Raw genomic sequence first — 22,882 nt, 5'->3', positions numbered from 1 at the left:
GCATGTTTTTACCGTTTTATCAGTTTAAATTCAGATTAACTGTAACTAAAGCTGTCAAATAAATGTAGTGGAGTAGAAAGTACAATATTTCCCTCTGAAATGTAGAAAGTACCATCACATGGAAATACTCAAGTAAAGTACAAGTACCTCAAAACTGTACTTAAATTTCAGCTCCTCAATGTGTTTGAGCCCAAGAACGACTTGTATTAAACATGAATCAATCAATCAATCAATCAATCATTTTTTATTTATATAGCGCCATATCACAACAGAAGTCATCTCAAGGCACTTTTCACATAGTAGGTCAAGACCGTACTCTTTAATTTACAGAGACCCAACAATTCCCCCATGAGCAGCACTTGGCGACAGCGGTAAGGAAAAACTCCCCTTTAACGGGTAGAAACCTCAAGCAGACCCCGGCTCTTGGTGGGCGGCCATCTGCTTTGACCGGTTGGGTTGGGAGAGAGAAAGAGAGAGGGAAAGGGGGAGGGGGGACAGGAGAGCAACAATCACAACAAGCACAAGCATCAATAGACAGGGAAGAATGCCATCAGGACTGTGAAGGACTGCGAAGGCTCAGCCCAGGACCCAGGTTTTCCTGTGAGATGAGAAAGCACAAAAAAAAAAACAAACTCAGAAAGAAGCAAAGAAGAAGAAGCAAAGTTCTTGACATGCATTGATGTTACATGAATGCATACAGATGGAGAGGAGGAGGAGGAGAGAGGAGCTCAGTGCATCATGGGAAGTCCCCCAGCAGTCTAGGCCTATAGCAGCATAACTAAGGGCTGATCCAAGGCGAGCCTGGTCGGCCCTAACTATAAGCTTTATCAAAAAGGAAAGTTTTAAGCCTACTCTTAAACATAGAGAGGGTGTCTGCACCCCGGACTGAATCCGGTAGATGGTTCCATAGAAGAGGAGCCTGATAGCTGAAGGCTCTGCCTCCCATTCTACTTTTAGAGACTGTAGGGACCACCAGTAAGCTGCATACTGGGAGCGCAGTGTTCTAGTGGGATAATATGGTATTATGAGCTCTTCAAGATATGATGGTGCCTGACCATTAAGGGCTTTGTAAGTTAGGAGAAGGATTTTAAATTCTATTCTAGATTTTACAGGAAGCCAATATAGCGAAGCTAAAATGGGAGAAATGTGATCTCTTTTTCTAGTTTTAGTCAGAACACGTGCAGCTGCATTCTGGACCAGTTGGAGAGTCTTTAGAGACTTGTTAGGGCAGCCTGATAATAAGGAATTGCAATAATCCAGCCTAGAAGTAACAAATGCGTGAACTAGTTTTTCTGCATCTTTTAGGGACAGGATGTGCCTGATTTTTGTGATATTACGTAAGTGAAAAAAGGCAGTCCTTGAGATTTGATTTATGTAGGAGTTAAAGGACATATCCTGATCAAAGATAACTCCCAGATTCCTTACGGTGGTGCTGGAGGCCAGGGTAATGCCATCCAGAGCAGCTATATCATTAGATAATGTGTTTCTAAGGTGTTTAGGGTCAAGCACAATAACTTCCGTTTTATCTGAGTTTAGTGGTAGAAAATTGCAGGTCATCCAGGTCTTTATGTCCTTAAGGCATGTTTGGAGTTTGTTTAACTGATTGGGTTCATCTGGCTTCATTGATAAATACAATTGGGTGTCATCTGCGTAACAATGAAAATTTATGGAGTGTTTCCTAATAATATTACCTAAAGGAAGCATATATAAGGTGAATAGAATTGGTCCAAGTCCAGAACCTTGTGGAACTTCACAAAGGATTCATCATTAACATGTACAAACTGAAATCGGTCTGATAAATAGGACTTAAACCAGCTTAATGCAGTTCCTTTAATGCCAATTAAATGTTCCAGTCTCTGCAAAAGCATTTGATGGTCAATTGTGTCGAATGCGGCACTAAGATCTAACAGGACAAGTATAGAGACAAATCCTTTGTCTGATGCAGTTAGGAGGTCATTTGTGACTTTCACCAGTGCTGTCTCTGTGCTATGATGCCTTTAAATCCTGACTGAAAATCCTCAAATAAACTGTTGTTATGTAGAAAGTCACATAACTGATTAGAGACTGCTTTCTCAAGGATCTTAGAGAGAAATGGAAGGTTAGATATATGTCTATAATTGGTTAAAACACCTGAATCAAGAGTAGGCTTCTTAAGAAGAGGTTTAATTACAGCTACTTTAAAGGACTGTGGTACATAGCCTGTTACTAAAGACAGATTGATCATATCTAGTAAAGAAGTGCTCACTAAGGGTAAGTCTTCCTTAAGCAGCCTAGTTGGGATGGGGTCTAAGAGACAGGTTGATGGTTTAGCTGAACAAATCATTGAAGTTAGTTCAGACAAGTCTACTGGAGAAAAACAGTCCAAATATATGTCAGGATTTACAGCTGTTTCTAAGGTGCCTGTGTTTGGGGAGAGAACGGTGCCTGTTGAGGGCAGGAGGTGGTTAATTTTGTCTCTAATAGTTAGAATTTTATCATTAAAGAAGCTCATAAACTCATTACTACTGAGAGCTATAGGAATACATGGATCGGTAGAGTTATGACTCTTTGTCAGCCAAAGTGCTGAAAAGGAACCTAGGGCAGTTTTTATTCTCTTCTATTAATGCTGAGTAATAGGCGGCTCTGGCATTACAGAGGGCCTTCCTATATGTTTTAACACTATCTTGCCAGACTAAGCGAGATTCTTCTACTTTGGTGGAACGCCAAATCCTTTCCAATGTTCACGATGTTTGCTTTAATTTGCGGGTTTGGGAGTTATACCATGGAGCTAACCTCTTATGTTTTATTATCTTCTTTTTTAAGGGGGCGATGGAGTCGAGTGTTATTCGTAATGAGCCTGCAGCACTATCAACAAGATTATCAATTTGGGAGGAACTAAAGTTAACATAAGAGTCCTCTGTAGTATTGAGACATGGCAGTGAATTCAGTACTGATGGAATTGCTTCCTCAAATTTATCTACAACACTATCAGAGAGACATCTAGTGAGGACATTTTTGTCTAATGGTGTATAATCCAGTAATAGGAATTCAAAAGTTATTAAAAAATGATCTGATAAAATAGGATTTTGTGGAAAAATTATTAAATGTTCAATTTCAATCCCATAAGTCAGAACAAGGTCTAGGGTGTGGTTAAGACGGTGAGTGGGATTATTTACACACTGAGAGAAGCCAATTGAGATAAATGCAGTGCTGAGACTGTCACTATCAACGTCCACATGAATATTAAAATCACCTACTATAATTACTTTATCTGTACTAAGGACTAAATACGACAAAAACTCTGAGAATTCAGATAGGAATTCAGAGTACGGGCCAGGAGGACGGTACACTATAACAAAAAGAACTGGCTGTAAAGTTTTCCAGGTTGGCTGAGAGAGACTAAGAACAAGACTTTCGAATGAGTTATAATTAAATTTAGGTCTAGGGTTGATGATTAGGCTTGAGTTGAAAATGGCTGCAACTCCTCCTCCTCGGCCAGTGTCTCGAGGAATATGAGTATTAATATGACTGGGGGGAGTGGATTCATTAAGGCTGACATATTCTTCATGACACAGCCAGGTTTCAGTAAGACAAAATAAATCAATATGATGATCTGAAATTAAATCGTTTACTAAAACAGCTTTAGATGAAAGAGATCTAATGTTCAAGAGTCCACATTTAATTATCTTATTTTGTTGTACTATTGCAGTAGTGGTTTTAATTTTTATTAGATTTTAATGAATGACTCTTCTTTTGTTTACTTTGGATTTAATTGATTTAAGTGGTCGGGGGACAGACACAGTCTCTATGTGGTTTTGGGGGACAGACTTGGTCTCTATGTAGTTTTGGGTGGGTAACTGCTCTAATGGAAGCGCAGAGAAGCGTGTAGGACTGCAGCTCTGCCTCCTGGTCTCAACTCTGGGTTGTCATGGTTTTGGTTTACTAATAAACTTGGCCATATTTCTGGATATCAGAGCAGCTCCATCCAAAGTGGGATGTATGCCGTCTCTCCTAATCAGACCAGGTCTTCCCCAGAAAGTCTGCCAATTATCTATGAAGCCCACATCGTTTGCTGGACACCACCTCGACAACCAGCGGTTGAATTGTGACATGCGGCTATACATGACATCACTGGTCAGATTAGGCAGCGGTCCAGAGAAAATTACAGAGTCCGACATTGTTTTTGAAGACTAAACACTGATTTTTACTTTATAATAAATAATGATAAATAATAATGAGCTTGATGTTGATGATGTTTGTCATGTTTTAAGTCATTTATTATTCTGTTTTGTTTCTCCAGGTCGTGTGCGGATCATCGTGGTTGACAGTGTGGATGCAGGTCTGTCTGTCTGAGTATAAAAAGAAAACTATGAGAACCAGCAGATAGAAAATAAATGCTTACATGTCATTTCATTTGTTAAATGGTTAAAAATGAGGCATTTTTTAAGAATTTTAAGTGAAGTTTGTCACTTCCAAAGAATCTGAGAGGGATTTCCCAGATGTGTAGAGAAATTTCACATGCAAAGAAACAAAAAACTAATTAAATTAAATCTTCTTCCAACTTTTAGCTGTTAAACAAGAGTTAAATTTCAATCCAGCCTTTGCCCTGCTGTAAAACTAACATGAAACTGAGAGAAGAAGATAATAATGAATGAAGGCCTCTTCAGGTCCACGACAGTCTGTTAGACGCCTCAACGTGAATATGAACACTGTGGAAACACCAAATCTTCTTCTGTTCAGACTAAACGCAGGAATCATGATGACAGAAGAAGATTTGGTGTTTCCACAGTGTTCATATTCATGTTGAGGCGTCTAACAGACTGTCGTGGACCTGAAGAGGCCTTCATTCAAGCCTCCTTCTTGTATTATCTTGAAAGTCCAGTGAGAAACTTTTTCCTTCAGAATTTATAAAATCCTGTCAGTTAGCAACACTGCATATGGATCATTTTACTTAATTACTTAATTAATACAATTAATGAAAATCAAATCAATGATAAAAAAAACAACCAAAACTCCTTTTAATGAGCTTTCCGTTACGTACACTTGCATGTGACATAAGACGTTGTCTGTTTATCGCCTGCGTGTTCAACTGAGAGAAGGAGGCTAATGTTACTGGGCTGAAAAAACAGTAAAAATAACATAAATTATTTTTTCTAATTTCACCCTTTATTGGACTGATCTGGCTCATCATGGCCGCTTTATTGAGGTTTGTTAAGTGATGACCAGAGTTTCCTGTCGTCATAATTCAGTCTTCAGGTTAATTTAATGTTACCATTACGCTAACATTGTGTTTTTTGCTCACTTCCGTGAACAAAGTAACGGAAAACTGTTTGTCGTGTTAAAGTCTTCGTTAGGTCAGTTTTAAAGGTCTGTGGCAACATTAATTAACCTTATGAACCTTTATGGAGGCCTAACAATTTAAATTTATGATCTACGTGGTTTTAAAGTGCGTGTTTTTACCGTTTTATCAGTTTAAATTCAGATTAACTGTTATACATGTGATTCCTGTCAGTCAGACAAACACGACACGGCGACTCTGTTTGTACTAAACAAATCTGAAACACTAAAAGCTGCAACTACCAATGATGTTAATGTTAAATAAAGTTCAACTACTAATAGGAATAAAATCCTCACGTTAGAGAACCAGAAACCACTAAACAATGAATCAGTTGTCAAAACAGTTTTTCATCGATTAACTAATCAAAGAATTGATTGATAATATTGATGTGTTGTATGAAATATAAAGATTAAACACTGGTTTGAATGAGCTCGATGTTGATGATGTTTGTTTTGTTTCTCCACAGTTTGGGAGTTCGTATGTTGATCATCTTGGTTTGCAGTTTGAATACAGGTCAGTCTGTCTGACTATAAATCCATACATGTTTTATTTAAGAAGTAATGAAATGAGACGAAGCAAAGTGTAAAATAGAATAAAACAGATATGTTTATGTCTTTTAAGGCTTCAAACAAATCAGAACATGCCTGAAAACGTGTGAAAAAGAGACACGAGTTGAGTCTGTTTCCACCTTTTGAAGTGTTTTAATGTCAGGAAGTGTTTCTGTCCTCTCAGTCAGGTGTCTGGATGAAGTCAGGGTTTATATCGGAGACGTTGCCCTGCTGCCCTGCATCTACAACAACACTGTGCCTGAGAAGGTCACCATCTCCTGGAGGGACAAAGACAACAACAACGTCCTGGACATCAAAGAAAACATCCCGGACTGGAAATCACAGAGTGAGAAGTTTAAGGGTCGAGTGACGAGTTTCTCTAATCTGTACAAGGAGGGAAACTTCTCCATCAGCCTGAAGGAGGTCCAGCAGGGAGACGCCGGCGTGTACGAATGTAACATCAAAGTCCCTGAAGGATCCCAGCGGAAGGTCAAACTCATCGTCACAGGTTGGTTCAAACTCTGAGTTCAAACTGGGGGGTGGGGGAGATGCCAACAGGACTGTGAAGGACCGCGAAGGCTCAGTGCTTTATAATCAAACAGCAGTATTTCCTCAACAATCTTTGACAGGCAGTAAGTCAGTGATAAATATCTGACAACTGGAGTTTGTGATCCACTTTGATAGTGCAGCGACCAGCACAGCGCTGGTAAACTGACGGGAGGAGAAAATGGGTCGTAGTCGTCTCAGAATTTAAAGTCATGTGACAGCGACGATGATGATGATGATGATGATGGTGGTTAAGTGTTGAAATGCTGCCACCTGCTGGTCACTTTGGTTCTCAACTGGTTTTTACTCCCTTGCAGGGAACAAAAAGTCATGTGAAATTATATAAATGATTATATTTATGTTAAAGAAATGCAACGGTTAGAAATTTGACGTTCAAACTTTAATTAGGTCTCGTTATTGATCACGAACAGCAGCCAATCAGAAAACGGTAATTTGGCGTTCATCTTAACTGATCACTGATGTGATCTGATTTTATTATTTATGATGTTTGTTATGATGGAAATTTTGATGTTATTTGACTAAAAACTGCATTTTTACATAATTTTGGACCATTATCATGACAATAATAACGACACAGTTGTTAAAACAGCCTGATAGTGAACAGATTTGAACAGTGATTTCCTCGTCCATCTTTATCTTATCAATACTGTAATTGGTCTAGTTCTTAATCAATTTTCTCATCAGTTCTTTTTCTTTACTAAACAACTGTTTTTTTAAGAATTAATTCAGTACAGAATTAGAAGAGATTTATATTTTTAAATATGATAAAATACTGAACATTAATGTTTCCATCAACAAAGTCACTGTATAAATCCAATAATATCTCACTGGAAAGAAATCAAACATGCCAGTAAAATAAATAATATTCCTGACATTAGAATGTCACTTGTCAAATTTTAATTTATGTTACAAACTAAGCGAACACAGTCACCGACAAATACAGCAGAGAAGAGGACAGAGAAGCTACACAGGAGGCCTTCAGGTACAGTGTTGAGTGTAGGTCACCTGTGTTTTGGAAGCGCTCAGAGTCCGATGCACAAATTTGACTGTATTTACACACGTAAAACAGATGAAAATTGACTTGATAGCGCTGTGAAAAAACAGGAAAACCCTGAAGTCTGATGATAAAACCGTGAAATTGTGCGTTCAGATGTAGCTGACATTAAAAACAGACACAAACAAAGAACACCTCAACGCCCCCATTTCAAAAATATGGCTTCTAGTGCCCCCTGTTGTTCTCTGAATGCCCCCTGGGTGGCGGTGTTACACCATATTTGGTGACCCATCAGATTCTGTGACCTGCACTGTTGGTTAGATGTTCTCAGATCCTTTACGCACTGTAAAAATACTTCATCACAAGTAAAAAAATCTACCTAAAGTACTAATTTTGCAGAAAAGCGGGCTGTAATACTTGTTACCTTATGTAGGATTTTAAATGAAGTATTTTTACATAAGAAGACATAAATGACAATCAATCTCAGGAGATGATTGAAATGTTTCAGGTGAGTTTTCATCTCAACTTTTCCTTGTCAAGCTCCAGATTCTGTGTATAAAGAGTTTAAACTGACGTGTTGAATTGTTCTTGTTGCAGGTGAACGTCCTAAAAAAACAACGACTGCTCCAGCACAAACAGGTGGCGCCGCTGCAGTAACACCAGCCTCCCTCCGGCTGCTGCTGCTCTCTGCTGGTCTGTCTGTGTTACTGTGCAGTTTGACTGTAAACTGCAACAGTATCCTGCTTTAATCACTGCTTCACCTGCAAGTTCAGCCTAAACAATGACAGCTAAGAAACCTGTCAATGCATTCCTACAAAATAATGAAGAGTTCTGTTCTAAAACTGTTAAAGGACCAAAAAACAACAACTTTATTTCAGTAATAAATCAGTTTTTAAGTCCCAGAAATCCTTTAAAAAGCACCAACATTTGGCTTAACATGTCACTCAAAGTGTGAATTCGGAGCCACTTTAAATTAGTTTTGCAACACATCATAAAAGCTCAGACATCGCTAATATATTAATATAAGAAGTGTTGGTAAGTTAAAACTGTTTTAACTTACTTTCAAGATGGACATAAAACATGAAAATTAAGTGACAAAATCTTAAAAACAAAAACATAAACATCCAAATCAAAAGGGCTTCTTACAAATCAATAAATGTCATTAATAACTGAAAACATCAGCTCAGGTTATTGAACACTTTATTGATGTTTGTTTTTCTAAAGTTTTTCAGTTCAAATCCCAAAAATAATCTACATTTATGTTGTAAATTGTTCCTTTAATCAACTGATCTGTAGATTAACGGCAGAATATTGTATAACATTTCATCATAAACATAATATTTGAGCCCAGTTTAAGTTAAATGTAATCATCTTAACACAAAGTGTGTTTATTACTTTTATGGGATAAATTACAGTTCAGTTATTAAACTGTATATATCATCATATTTAGTTATTTTTCACATTTTGTTCTTGACTGAAACGTCACTTTCCATTTCCATCACCTGTATGCAGGTCATTCCTCATCATCGGTATTATTTTAATATTAAACACATGTTGATTTGTCATTAATCAATGATGAATGATTCTGACTTGTAGTCCTGAACACTGAAGGCAGATACTAGAAGCACCTTAATAGCAGATTTACATGTTATTTACAGTTAGTTCACGTGTTTTTACATCTTGCGATCTTAAGTAAAAGTGCATCTGTTTGCTTTGATGCTTTGTCTTTTCTTTATTTTTATATTCATATAAAGCAAAGATCAACACAAGCTGTTGTGTGTGACACGTCTTACTTATATTTACTTTGTGTATCACGTCATAAGTACTGCTTTTTCTATATTGTAGTTCTGTGTATTACGTGCTCTGTGTGGAGGTTTTTACCTCACCTGAGGGCAAAGTGTATTGTTTGTTTGTAAATCTGGAATATACAAACAAAAATGACGTCACCTACCTTGATTTTTTTATTCCATAAATGAATCCTTTTATCCATCTCAGGAATTACTGCTGGAAGGACAAAGGGAAAACACCTGCACCTTAAACAATGATCCATATTCAAATGATTCAATTTCCATGTGTTGATTTTTTCATGTGAAGTCATTTCTGAAGGAAATTCTGTTGACTGAAGTTTGTTTTATTCTGAAATAAAATCTGAAAGTGAAGTTGAGTGTTTGTGTTTGTGACTGGAGAGTTTTCAGCAGTAACGACTTTCTGACACTAGATGGAGCCACTTCATCACCATTAAACTGTTACTGTTATTACCAGTACTGCATATACTACTACTATTATTACCACCAGTACTGCATATACTACTACTATTATTACCACCAGTACTACATATACTACTACTATTATTACCACTAGTACTGCATATACTACTACTATTATTACCACTAGTACTGCATATACTACTACTACTATTACTACCACCAGTACTGCATATACTACTACTACTATTATTACCACTAGTACTGCATATACTACTACTACTATTACTACCACCAGTACTGCATATACTACTACTACTATTATTACCACCAGTACTGCATATACTACTACTATTATTACCACCAGTACTGCATATACTACTACTATTTTTACCACCAGTACTGCATATACTACTACTATTTTTACCACTAGTACTGTGTGTACTACTACTATTTTTACCACCAGTACTGTGTGTACTACTACTATTATTACCACTAGTACTGCAGATACTACTACTATTATTACCACCAGTACTGCATATACTACTACTATTATTACCACTAGTACTGCATATACTACTACTATTATTACCACCAGTACTGTGTGTACTACTACTATTATTACCACTAGTACTGCATATACTACTACTGACATTACCACCAGTACTGTGTGTACTACTACTGTTATTCAAACTGACACAACTACTAGTACTGGCTGTTATATACTCATTACTGGAACTACAAGTAATACTGCCATTCCTACTGCTACAAGTACTGTAATTCTATATTACTAGCAGTACTACCATGACTTTGAAAGCTTTTTTTTTAATTAATGCTGTTAAAGTTCATCAACTACTTCTGATACTTTTACTAATACTATTATTACTGCTGTTGTTACCTTTATAGGTACTATTACTGTCATTAAGATAACTATTACTAGTATTACTGTTACTCCTGCTGCCTTTACTCTTGTTATAATACTACTATGTTGCTATTAAAGTTCTCAGCTACTTTTACTACTGTTACAGTTCCTGCTGCCACTTGTGTTATTGTAAATATGGTTATTGATACTATGACAACTGACTTTCTGTCACTGGTTTTACTACCACTACTAATATACTATCAGTAGTACTAACACTACTATAAATTGTCACTTTTGAGCCTGCCTGTTTACTCTGGCATGAATATTGTGTTATGAAAATGACAACAAGGTTATTTATTTAAAAACTACTACTCTAAGTATCAGTGTCACAGATGCTGTTGTGTATGAATCTGTTTCTTTAGTGTTTTCAGATTTTAATGATCACTCTCTGAGAATCACAATCACCTGAAAACTCGTCTTTTATACTCAAAGACACCACAGCTTCCTGACACAGAGGGCAGACTGCAAGTCAAAGAGTTTCACTTCCGCTGTTGAGCGTCGGATGAAACTTTCAGACCTCTGACTGACTTGGTATTTGCGGTTTAGATAATCAGATTTTGCGCCGGACATGATCACCTTGTGAAATAGGAAGTGAAGAGCATTTTTCATTCTGTTGTTTCAGGTTGGAGCTGCGTTGGGTTTCAGACGGTTTTACTCTTGTTTCTGCTGCTGAAACTGATCATGGAGCTTCTGTGGATGATCCTGCCGGTGTTTCTGGTCCGTGCCGAGGCTGAGAATGTGACTGAGGTGAAGGCAGAGCTGGGTCAAAATGTCACCTTAAACTGCTCTGTGGAGATTTCAGACATCTACTGGTACATGGAGATCCACAATCAGTTTAGAGTGCAGATCCTCCGCACTTTTGGTAAAACAGACGATAATCCCAACTACTGTTATCCTGAGTTCAAAACCAAATATTCAGTCCTGGAAAACAGACTTGTGATTACAAATGTCACTGCAGAGGACTTCAGGCGTTACTTTTGTGCACGGAGGCAATATGGGAGCATGCGTTTTGAGGACACTATCAGCCTCGTCTCAGGTAAGCAACACATTTTTGAAGAACTTACCTGTGTGACACTTTAGCCAATTTTCATGATCACTTATACTCATTCTGTCTTTATGGTTGTAAAAGTTAAAGACTGACCTTTTAAATGAGACCAGGGGTTTGACTGTAAGCTTAAGGGTTGAAGAACAGTCACCTACTTATTTTGGGTCCATTATTTTTGGGGTGCCTGGTAAGAGGTTAAAGCTGGAAACTACAGGATTCACAAATGAAAGAGTAGTTAAACGTAAGAGCTGAAGTCTGTTCTGTCCCAGTGTATCATGTAATGTTTATTGATTATAGAGGTAATAGAATGGTTGGATATGTGATTGCTGATAGATGTAAGAAACAGTTATACATCGCATGTGTCACAGATACGAGTACAACCAGTGTTGTAGTACTCGGGTCCGAGACTCGAGCATTGAGAGCATTCAGACTCGGAAGTTGATGACGAGGACTCGAACTTGTTAATTTATAAAGAAGAACATATATCCGTTTTTTTACCGCTCAAATTTTCCACCCACAGCCGCACTATGGTTCACGTTGCGCACACAGCGCACAGAAAGCCACACACACACCGTCGTTGGTATGGAAGTTCTTTAGCGTGAGTGAAAAAGACACAAAGCTCGCAATTTGTAATATCTTGAAGTCCAAAAAACAAAAAACGTATTTAATTCTTATAAAGAAAATCAGAATCGCTAAAAATCCAAGCAAATCGCAATCGATGCATCATGAATATTAATATGAAATCACAGATGTGTCATTTTTGTTTAACGTAGATCTTTTTTATGTGTATGTCAGCTCTTTGACTGTGCCAGAGAAGAGCACTGGAGCCCATCTACGAACTCGACTCAGACTCAACCTTAATGACTCAGACTCTTCTTTGGTGACTTGGACTTGGGCTGGGACTCACGACTTAGTGACTCGACTACAACAAAGTGCTTTTTGTATCATGTAACAGCAGCTGTAACCCTTCAAACAGTAGTCGAAGTTTAAATGCTGATGTCTGTTCTGTTCTATGTGTTTTGTTTTGAAATTTAGTTTATTAAGGTTAATATATGGTTGTTATTTGTCAAAAGAGACGTCTTGAACGTATCCTGAAGCAGTGGTCCTCAGTACGTTTACATCATCATGTTGTTTTGGAACAAGTAAAGGCGTCTGAAACCGCCTCGATGATTGTATCCAACAACTTTTGTAGCTTTCTGAAACCAACCATCCGACAATCACCCCCACTTTAAAGGTTCAAACTGCTTCAAGCAAAGTAGTTTGTATGAGGTGTCACATCCTCGATGCCACCCACAGATCATCAGAAATGGTTTCAGTGGTAATATCTGATCATTTTGCAAATCCTAAAGGGCTTTTACATGCTCATGCATGAGTCACAAGTATGGCATTTGTTTTGACCAGGAAAACATTTAAAGGAAATGATCTCATGTAGTAAAGAGGAAGTTTTGTTGTTGCAAATGAGCGCCTGTTACAATTGGCCACTTTTGAAAAACCTGCCATCATAGCCTCCTGCCCAGGGATAGATTTCAAGTGTTTGAATTTTATGTTATTGAAATTGAACCTCGAACAACTCCTCAACTGTAAAGGCCACACATATGTGTACAACAAAGTGTGTTTTGTATTGTCTAATAGCAGCTGTAATGCCCTCTCTTCCATGTTTCCAGTGTTGGGATAGGTGTGGCTACGTCCAATTTTTGTACAATTTTTGTAAGTTATCAAAACCAACAATCTGCCCTTCTATGTAATTTTTGAAACAGAGGACCTGAATCTCATTTTACTGTTGACAGTAGAGTTTGTTGTAAGTTCAAACATCATTTAAGTCCATCAGCATCTCTTCAGTTTCTTTGTTCATCTTTGTCACTTCTCTTTTTCCAGACTCCATCACTCCGTCCAACGACTCCAAAACAAACAACAACCAGCAGCGCATTCAGGGAATATGGCAGAGTCAGACGATTCTTTTCAGCTCGTTTGCCCTGAACGGCCTCCTCGTGTTATTGGTAATAGGTGAGTCTGTTAGTTGTTTTCAGCCACAGAAGACTTCTGTGGTTCGCTGCACTATAAATACCAAGAGCTGCTGCATGAGCGCCTCAACGCACAGATCAAAGTTTCTGTGAGCAGAGACGACCTGCACAGCATAAAACATCTTAATGTTGAAGTTTTTCATAAATAAACGTAAATTCAAACGAACAATTATTGAATCATTTATCACAACAGTTATTGCAGTTAGCAGTTATTTGATGAAACGATCTTTTTTTTTTGACTGAAATATTACAATTTCTCTCATGGATTTAGAGCAGAAGTATAGATTGCAGCTTGGTGGATGTAAAGTTTATATTCTTGGAGACGAGCGGTTTCCTCCTGATTGTGACTCACCTGACGCTCTGTTGGCAGGTTCATCTTTTACATATCTGTATCTGAAGAGAAACGACTCCAAATACCAGGTGAATGAACCTTCACCTTTGACCTCTGAGAACCCAGAGACACCAGAGGTAAACACACTGCTGCTGGTAATACTGATATTACTGATAATGCTACTGCTAATACTGTTACCACTAGTACTTCTTCTATTACTGCTAATAAAACAATTGCTGTTACTGTGTCTGTACTGTTGCTACTACTATTATTTCCACTGCTACTACTTTTACAAACACTACAACTGCTACTACTGCTGGACTTTATTACATCATTTTGTACCACACACTTGCTCCTTACTTATTCTACTACTGGTAATATTTCAAAGGTCTAATAGTATAGTGTGAAGTAGTATTCCTACCTGTGTACTCTATAGGTGGGGAGCTGGATGTTTCTTTTAATTGCATCTGATTATGATGAGTTCTGCTGTATTTGCACCTGCATTGATTAGAGTTTTTCCTGATCCAGGCACAGAAGACATGTGTTCACCAGGTGGAGACGGGATCTGACAGTGTTTTTAACACCACCTGTGTATACCGTATTTCCTCAAATAAAAGACAGTAGTCGATTAAAAGCTGGGTCTGTGATAATGGCCAGGGGCGGTCAACACGATCAAAGAAAGTCCGGCTCCAAAAACAGGCCAGGGAAGAAAAAAGGGTGGATAAACTCCTGGTGGTGCCTGTTATATAATATGCATGCCAGTTAAGCTTAATGTACATTTCCACTGCTATAATTGAATAACTGCTATTTTCAACATGTTGTTGTTCTGGATTACTTATCTAAAGTATTATTTCAGTCACTGTGTGTTTTGTTCCTCATGATCTCTGGCTTCCAGAAGTGCTGTCGCTTTGACAAACATGCCAAACTCTGTTTATAATTCTTGATATTTTAAAAGTTTCCTCACTGAATATAAGAGATGAATGCTGGTTTTTAATGACTTTTCAGTCTTTTTAGCTGATCTATAGTTCAGTACTATTCTTGGACTTGCTTGAGCCGCTGACTGCCACCGTTTCAACATGGCTAGCGGAGCTAACGGCTAACCTCCACTCTATAAAAGCGTATATTGTATGTTATTGTATTTTGTGAAGTACCTTGTAACTCTGGTTTTAAAAGTGCTATAGAAATAAAGTTTATTATTATTATTATATTTGTTAATGTCTCAGCCAACTGTAATTTGTAGTAACATACAAGTGCTACAACATGGCTGTAGCTACATTTGAAGTACCGTTGAGTGTAAGGGGCTGAATTTTCCACAACACAGTAGAGAGCGAACAGAAGCAGATCAGAAACAAGGAGGCTTCGTACTAAAATATGAGCAAATATACTTATCAAACAGAGGCAATTAGAGATAAGGTCCTCTCTCTAATATAAGACTGCTTCCAATAATAATAATATGCCTGGTGCCCTCTGCAGTTGAGGTAAATAAAGGCCAGTATTAGAGGAAATATGGTAAATTAATGAGTAACTTTATACATTCATTAGCAGAATGCTTGTTTTTCATCAACAACATGGAAGGAGGGCTGCAGGCGGCTTATTGTGCTTCAGGTCCTTAACTTTATGTTAATACTATGCATTTATTTAGTGTTGTAACCTTTTCTAGATTATAATTGTAATATGTACATACATTTTTGAGTGTGTCAAGTTTCTTCTCATCTGAACTGTAAATGTAAGGTTACAGGGAGCCATATGTCTCACAGAGTTTAAGGACAATCTGTGTTATTGGATATTAAAAATCAGCTTAATCAGAGTATTTATCCATAAACCAGTTATAAATGTTCTTTTCATCCACTTCAGGACAATAACTGCACAATGAAAGTCTGAAGAAAAAACTCACCTGCAACTTAAAACACATCCAGATTAGATTTTCTGCCAGTAGGCCAAAAGTTTTCATTTTCATCTTTAATTAATAAAAGAGCAAAGAACATTTGTTCAGTATTTTCAAACAATATTGAAACTTAAGTGATAAAACGAACATGTTTCTGTTGTAAATGAATAATACTGAGTGTAAACAGCTGAGTGTTGCAGCTGTTGACTGAAGTTTGTTTTATTCTGAAATAAAATCTGAAAGTGAAGTTGAGTGTTTGTGTTTGTGACTGGAGAGTTTTCAGCAGTAACGACTTTCTGACACAAGATGGAGCCACTTCATCACCATTAAACTGTTACTGTTATTACCAGTACTGCATATACTACTACTATTATTACCACCAGTACTGCATATACTACTACTGACATTACCACCAGTACTGTGTGTACTTCTACTGTTATTCAAACTGACACAACTACTAGTACTGGCTGTTATATACTCATTACTGGAACTACAAGTAATACTGCCATTCCTACTGCTACAAGTACTGTAATTCTATGTTACTAGCAGTACTACCATGACTTTGAAAGCTTTTATTAATGCTGTTTAAGTTACTACATCAACTACTTCTGATACTTTTACTAATACTATTAGTACTGCTGTTGTTACCTTTATAGGTACTATTACTGTCATTAAGATAACTATTACTAGTATTACTGTTACTCCTGCTGCCTTTACTCTTGTTATAATACTACTATGTTGCTAAAAGGACAGAACTCCTCATGCACAGTCAGTATTTTCAGACAGGTGCTGGTCGGTCGCAGGAACGTATAAGGTGAAAATAAAAATTAACCACACTGTAATGACTCTACTGTGACTTTATTAAGAGCAAACAACGCGTTTTGCCTGTAGCTTCTTCAGGTTTGCTCAGTACAACTGCTGAGTACTCACAGGTGTGATAAATACATCTGAGTCACATGACTCATTATCACAGTCTTCATTTTCTCAAAGTGAACATTTTACAAAGGGCACGACAATAAAAATATACACATATTACAAAAAACATGACGTGATTAATGTTGCACAAAGTTACAAGAATTACACCATTTTATATAATTAAACTTCATGACATCCAGTAAACAACTGACTGAATACGATGAGCTTATTTCCTCAGCAGAATGGACTACAGGTCCTACAGCTGTCCCTCCACATCACTAAATGGGGACCTAGTGGCTCATCTCTCCCTAAGAGTCCAAATAGCCTGTGGAGAGAAATACAAGTTAATATTTACATATCTCAGACGAAAACTCAAATCCTGTGTTTCATAAAGTTAACATACTCTGGTACGTTAACTGGTGTTCAGCAACTCTTAGTTTGAGATGGCCAAACAAAGTGCCATCTCAAACTAAGAGTTGCTGAACATAAGGCTGCCGTTAGAAATAGTAATATGGATTATGCCATTGCTAGACACTACAAGGAGAAAAACCATGGGTCGGCTACTTCCCTCAAATTTATCGGCATTGAAAGAGATCCAAGAGGTGGTAACTTGATTAACCAGCTCTTAAGAAGGGAGGCATTTTGGATTTATGAACTGAATACTATTGAACCTTATAGACTTAATGAAACACAGGATTTGAGTTTTCGTCTGAGATATGTAAATATTAACTTGTATTTCTCTCCACAGGCTATTTGGACTCTTAGGGAGAGATGAGCCACTAGGTCCCCATTTAGTGATGTAGAGGGACAGCTGTAGGACCTGTAGTCCATTCTGCTGAGGAAATTAGCTCATCGTATTCAGTCAGTTGTTTACCGGAGGTCATGAAGTTTAATTATGTAAAATGGTGTAATTCTTGTAACTTGTCATGATTTTTGTAATATGTATATTTTTATTGTCATGCCCTTTATAAAATGTTCACTTTGAGAAAATGAAGACTGTGATAATGAGTCATGTGACTCAGATGTATTTATCACACCTGTGAGTACTCAGCAGTTGTACTGAGCGAACCTGAAGAAGCTACAGGTCAGTCACAGTAGAGTCATTACAGTGTGCGGTGGTTTATTTTGATTTTCAACTACTATGTTGCTATTAAAGTTGCTTTTACTACTGTTACAGTTACTGCTGCCACTTGTGTTATTGTAAATATGGTTATTGATACTATGACAACTGAAACAAGGTTATTTAAATAATACTACTCTGTCACAGATGCTGTTGTGTATGAATCTGTGTCTTTAGTGTTTTCAGATTTTAATGATCACTCTCTGAGAATCACAATCACCTGAAAACTCGTCTTTTACATTCAAAGACACCACAGCTTCCTGACACAGAGGGCAGACTGCAAGTCAAAGAGTTTCACTTCCGCTGTTGAGCGCCGGATGAAACTTTCAGACCTCTGACTGACTTGGTATTTGCGGTTTAGATCATCAGATCTTGAGCCGGACATGATCACCTTGTGAAATAGGAAGTGAAGAGCATTTTTCATTCTGTTGTTTCAGGTTGCAGCTGCGTTGGGTTTCAGACGGTTTTACTCTTGTTTCTGCTGCTGAAACTGATCATGGAGCTTCTGTGGATGATCCTGCCGGTGTTTCTGGTCCGTGCCGAGGCTGAGAATGTGACTGAGGTGAAGGCAGAGCTGGGTCAAAATGTCACCTTAAACTGCTCTGTGGAGATTTCAGACATCTACTGGTACATGGAGATCCACAATCAGTTTAGAGTGCAGATCCTCCGCACTTTTGGTAAAACAGACGATAATCCCAACTACTGTGATCCTGAGTTCAAAACCAAATATTCAGTCCTGGAAAACAGACTTGTGATTACAAATGTCACTGCAGAGGACTACAGGCGTTACTTTTGTGCACGGAGGCAAAATGACCGCATTCGTTCTGAGGACACTATCAGCCTCGTCTCAGGTAAGCAACACATTTTTGAAGAACTTACCTGTGTGACACTTTAGCCAATTTTCATGATCACTTATACTCATTCTGTCTTTATGGTTGTAAAAGTTAAAGACTGACCTTTTAAATGAGACCAGGGGTATGACTGTAAGCTAAAGGGTTGAAGAACGGTCACCTACTTATTTTGGCTCCATTATTTTTGGGGTGCCTGGTAAGAGGTTAAAGCTGGAAACTACAGGATTCACAAATGAAAGAGTAGATCAACGTAAGAGCTGATGTCTGTTCTGTCCCAGTGTATCATGTAATGTTTATTGATTATAGAGGTAATAGAATGGTTGGATATGTGATTGTTGATAGATGTAAGAAACAGTTATACATCGCATGTGTCACAGATACGAGTACAACAAAGTGCTTTTTGTATCATGTAACAGCAGCTGTAACCCTTCAAACAGTAGTCAAAGTTTAAACGCTGATGTCTGTTCTGTTCTATGTGTTTTGTTTTGAAATTTAGTTTATTAAGGTTAATATATGGTTGTTATTTGTCAAAAGAGACGTCTTGAACGTATCCTGAAGCAGTGGTCCTCAGTATGTTTACATCATCATGTTGTTTTGGAACAAGTAAAGGCGTCTGAAACCGCCTCGACGATTGTATCCAACAATTTTTGTAGCTTTCTGAAACCAACCATCCGACAATCACCCCCACTTTAAAGGTTCAAACTGCTTCAAGCAAAGTAGTTTGTATGAGGTGTCACATCGTCGATGCCACCCACAGATCATCAGAAATGGTTTCAGTGGTAATATCTGATCATTTTGCAAATCTTAAAGGGCTTTTACATGCTCATGCATGAGTCACAAGTATGGCATTTGTTTTGACCAGGAAAACATTTAAATGAAATGATCTCATGTAGTAAAGAGGAAGTTTTGTTGTTGCAAATGAGCGCCTGTTACAACTGGCCACTTTTGAAAAAACCTGCCATCATAGCCTCCTGCCCAGGGATAGATTTCAAGTGTTTGAATTTTATCTTATTGAAATTGAACCTCGAACAACTCCTCAACTGTAAAGGCCACACATATGTGTACAACAAAGTGTGTTTTGTATTGTCTAATAGCAGCTGTAACGCCCTCTCTTCCATGTTTCCAGTGTTGGGATAGGTGTGGCTACGTCCAATTTTTGTACAATTTTTGTAATTTATCAAAACCAACAATCTGCCCTTCTATGTAATTTTTGAAACAGAGGACCTGAATCTCATTTTACTGTTGACAGTAGAGTTTGTTGTAAGTTCAAACATCATTTAAGTCCATCAGCATCTCTTCCGTTTCTTTGTTCATCTTTGTCACTTCTCTTTTTCCAGACTCCATCACTCCGTCCAACGACTCCAAAACAAACAACAACCAGCAGCGCATTCAGGGAATATGGCAGAGTGAGACGATTCTTTTCAGCTCGTTTGCCTTGAACGGCCTCCTCGTGTTATTGGTAATAGGTGAGTCTGTTAGTTGTTTTTTAGCCACAGAAGACTTCTGTGGTACGCTGCACTATAAATACCAAGAGCTGCTGCATGAGCTCCTCAACGCACAGATCAAAGTTTCTGTGAGCAGAGACGACCTGCACAGCATAAAACGTCTTAATGCTGAAGTTTTTCATAAATAAACTTGAATTTAAATGAACAATTATTGAATCATTTATCACAACAGTTATTGCAGTTAGCAGTTATTTGATGAAACGATCATTTGGTTATTTTGACTGAAATATTACAATTTCTCTCATGGATTTAGAGCAGAAGTATAGATTGCAGCTTGGTGGATGTAAAGTTTATATTCTTGGAGGCGAGCGGTTTCCTCCTGACTGTGACTCACCTGACGCTCTGTTGGCAGGTTTGTGTTTAACATCTCTGTATCCGAAGAGTAAGAAATCCAAATGCCAGGTGAATGAGCCTTCATCTCCGACCTGTGGGAACCCAGAGGCACCACAGGTAAACACACTGCTGCTGTTAATACTGATATTACTGATAATGCTACTGCTAATGCAACTATGAGTTACTTCTACTGCTACCACTGCTGTTACCACAGTTGACACTACTGCTGTTACCAGTGCTACCACTACTGCTGTTACCACTGCTAACACTACTGCTGTTACCACAGCTAACACATCTGCTGTTACCACTGCTAACACTACTGCTGTTACCAGTGCTAACACAACTGCTGTTACCACAGCTAACACTACTGCTGTTACCACTGCTACCACTACTGCCGCTACCACAGCTAACACTACTGCTGCTACCACTACTGCTGCTACCTCAGCTAACACAACTGCTGTTACCACTGCTAACACTACTGCTGTCACCGCTGCTAACACTACTGCTGTTACTGCTGCTAACACTACTGCTGTTAACACTGCTAACACTACTGCTGTTACCAGTGCTAACACAACTGCTGTTACCAGTGCTACCACTACTGCTGTTACCACTGTTAACACTAATGCTGTCACCACTGCTACCACTACTGCTGCTACCACAGCTAACACTACTGCTGCTACCTCTACTGCTGCTACCTCAGCTAACACAACTGCTGTTACCAGTGCTAACACTACTGCTGTCACCGCTGCTAACACTACTGCTGTTACTGCTGCTAACACTACTGCTGTTAACACTGCTAACACTACTGCTGTTACCACTGCTAACACTACTACTACCACTGCTATCACTACTGCTGTCACCGCTGCTAACACTACTGCTGTCCCTGCTGCTAACACTACTGCTGTTACCGCTGCTAACACTACTGCTGTTACCACTGCTAACACTACTGCTTTTACCACTGCTAACACTACTGCTGTCACCGCTGCTAACACTACTGCTGTTACCACTGCTAACACTACTGCTGTTACCGCTGCTAACACTACTGCTGTCACCGCTGCTAACACTACTGCTGCTACCACAGCTAACACAACTGCTGTTACCAGTGCTAACACTACTGCTTTTACCGCTGCTAACACTACTGCGCTCAACACTGCTAACACTACTGCTGTCAACACTGGTAACACTACTGCTCTCTACACTGCTAACACTACTGCTGTCAACACTGGTAACACTACTGCTGTTACAGCTGCTAATACTACTGCTCTCAACACTGCCAACACTACTGCTGTCACCGCTGCTAACACTACTGCTATTACCGGTGCTAGCACTACTGCTGTCACTGGTGCTAACACTACTGCTGTTACTGGTGCTAACACTACTGCTGTCACCACTGCTAACACTACTGCTGTTACCAGTGCTAACACTACTGCTGATACCAGTGCTAACACTACTGCTGTTACCAGTGCTAACACTACTGCTGTCACCACTGCTAACACTACTGCTGTTACCAGTGCTAACACTACTGCTGTTACCAGTGCTAATAGGCTACTACTGCTGATACCAGTACTAACACTACTGCTGTCACCACTGCTAACACTACTGCTGATACCAGTGCTAACACTACTGCTGTCACCACTACTAACACTACTGCTGTCACCACTGCTGTCACCACTGCTAACACTACTGCTGTTACCAGTGCTAATACTACTGCTGATACCAGTGCTAACACTACTGCTGCTACTACTGTTGACACTACTGCTGATACCAGTGCTAACACTAATGCTGTCACCACTGCTAACACTACTGCTGCTACTACTGTTGACACTATCGTTGTCACTAGTCTCTTTTACACCTTTTCTTCTTCCTTATTCTACTACTGCTAATAGTATCATCAGTAGTACTACTCATGTACTGTACTGTATACTTTACATTGTGTATTTCAGTATGAGGAGATCGAGCTGAGAGTCCCTCCAGCTACTGCTCAAATGGACTGTATTTATTACAAGGTTCAGCTTCCTCATTCCATGCTGCCACAACACTGACAGAGCCTGAACACCTAGACGTTATCTGGACACCTGGACGTTACCTGGATGTTAAATGAACACCTGGACGTTACCTGGATGTTACATGAACACCTGGACGTTACCTGAATATCTAGACATTATGGGGTCACCTGGACATTACCTGAACACTTGGACATTACCTGAACACCTGGACGCTAGTCCACTCACCTGTAGCACGCTATATATGTTGACATTCAAGCAATTTCCAAGAAGTAAGAGGATTCTCTGCTGAACTACCTCAAAGCAACAATCTGCAGTACA

General features: G+C 38.6%; 3 protein-coding genes across 6 annotated transcripts; all 3 read left to right on the top strand.

Moving 5' to 3' along the window:
* The first annotated feature begins 4,261 nt into the window (after nucleotides 1-4,261).
* Nucleotides 4,262-9,585, top strand: LOC137177497 (V-set domain containing T-cell activation inhibitor 1-like). Of its 4 annotated transcripts, none has more exons than XM_067583857.1 (4): nucleotides 4,262-4,318; nucleotides 5,784-5,830; nucleotides 6,050-6,373; nucleotides 8,024-9,585. In XM_067583857.1, the coding sequence occupies exons 2-4, from the start codon at nucleotides 5,797-5,799 to the stop codon at nucleotides 8,173-8,175; spliced, it is 510 nt and encodes a 169-aa protein (XP_067439958.1). In that variant the 5' UTR covers nucleotides 4,262-4,318; nucleotides 5,784-5,796; the 3' UTR covers nucleotides 8,176-9,585. The 4 variants fall into 4 exon arrangements, with proteins under 4 accessions (XP_067439958.1, XP_067439955.1, XP_067439956.1 ...); XM_067583854.1 differs by lacking the exon at nucleotides 4,262-4,318 and adding an exon at nucleotides 5,029-5,185; XM_067583855.1 differs by lacking the exon at nucleotides 4,262-4,318 and adding an exon at nucleotides 5,033-5,107.
* A 1,553-nt stretch (nucleotides 9,586-11,138) lies between these two features.
* Nucleotides 11,139-16,041, top strand: LOC137177492 (uncharacterized). The gene is made up of 4 exons (XM_067583845.1): nucleotides 11,139-11,588; nucleotides 13,473-13,601; nucleotides 13,989-14,086; nucleotides 14,478-16,041. Exons 1-4 carry the CDS (start codon nucleotides 11,234-11,236, stop codon nucleotides 14,571-14,573), a joined length of 678 nt encoding a protein of 225 aa, XP_067439946.1. The 5' UTR covers nucleotides 11,139-11,233; the 3' UTR covers nucleotides 14,574-16,041.
* A 2,152-nt stretch (nucleotides 16,042-18,193) lies between these two features.
* Nucleotides 18,194-22,871, top strand: LOC137177491 (uncharacterized). The gene is made up of 4 exons (XM_067583844.1): nucleotides 18,194-18,720; nucleotides 20,058-20,186; nucleotides 20,578-20,675; nucleotides 22,502-22,871. The coding sequence occupies exons 1-4, from the start codon at nucleotides 18,366-18,368 to the stop codon at nucleotides 22,598-22,600; spliced, it is 681 nt and encodes a 226-aa protein (XP_067439945.1). The 5' UTR covers nucleotides 18,194-18,365; the 3' UTR covers nucleotides 22,601-22,871.
* Nucleotides 22,872-22,882: the final 11 nt, after the last annotated feature.

Source organism: Thunnus thynnus, chromosome 24, assembly GCF_963924715.1.
Source record: "Thunnus thynnus chromosome 24, fThuThy2.1, whole genome shotgun sequence".
Lineage (NCBI taxonomy): Eukaryota > Metazoa > Chordata > Actinopteri > Scombriformes > Scombridae > Thunnus > Thunnus thynnus.
Note: the sequence above shows the minus strand (reverse complement) of the source record. Positions and strands in the feature narration are given on the sequence as shown.

Bases quoted from the DNA above. Each gene is read 5' to 3' on its own strand.
- LOC137177497 (XM_067583854.1), top strand. The intron at 5,831-6,049 runs GTCAGTCTGTCT...CTGTCCTCTCAG, and splicing joins GGTTTGCAGTTTGAATACAG to TCAGGTGTCTGGATGAAGTC. The intron at 6,374-8,023 runs GTTGGTTCAAAC...TTCTTGTTGCAG, and splicing joins GGTCAAACTCATCGTCACAG to GTGAACGTCCTAAAAAAACA.
- LOC137177492 (XM_067583845.1), top strand. From the start codon at position 11,234: ATGGAGCTTCTGTGGATGATCCTGCCGGTGTTTCTGGTCCGTGCCGAG. The intron at 11,589-13,472 runs GTAAGCAACACA...CTCTTTTTCCAG, and splicing joins CACTATCAGCCTCGTCTCAG to ACTCCATCACTCCGTCCAAC. The intron at 14,087-14,477 runs GTAAACACACTG...TTCCTGATCCAG, and splicing joins AGAACCCAGAGACACCAGAG to GCACAGAAGACATGTGTTCA.
- LOC137177491 (XM_067583844.1), top strand. From the start codon at position 18,366: ATGGAGCTTCTGTGGATGATCCTGCCGGTGTTTCTGGTCCGTGCCGAG. The intron at 18,721-20,057 runs GTAAGCAACACA...CTCTTTTTCCAG, and splicing joins CACTATCAGCCTCGTCTCAG to ACTCCATCACTCCGTCCAAC. The intron at 20,676-22,501 runs GTAAACACACTG...TGTGTATTTCAG, and splicing joins GGAACCCAGAGGCACCACAG to TATGAGGAGATCGAGCTGAG.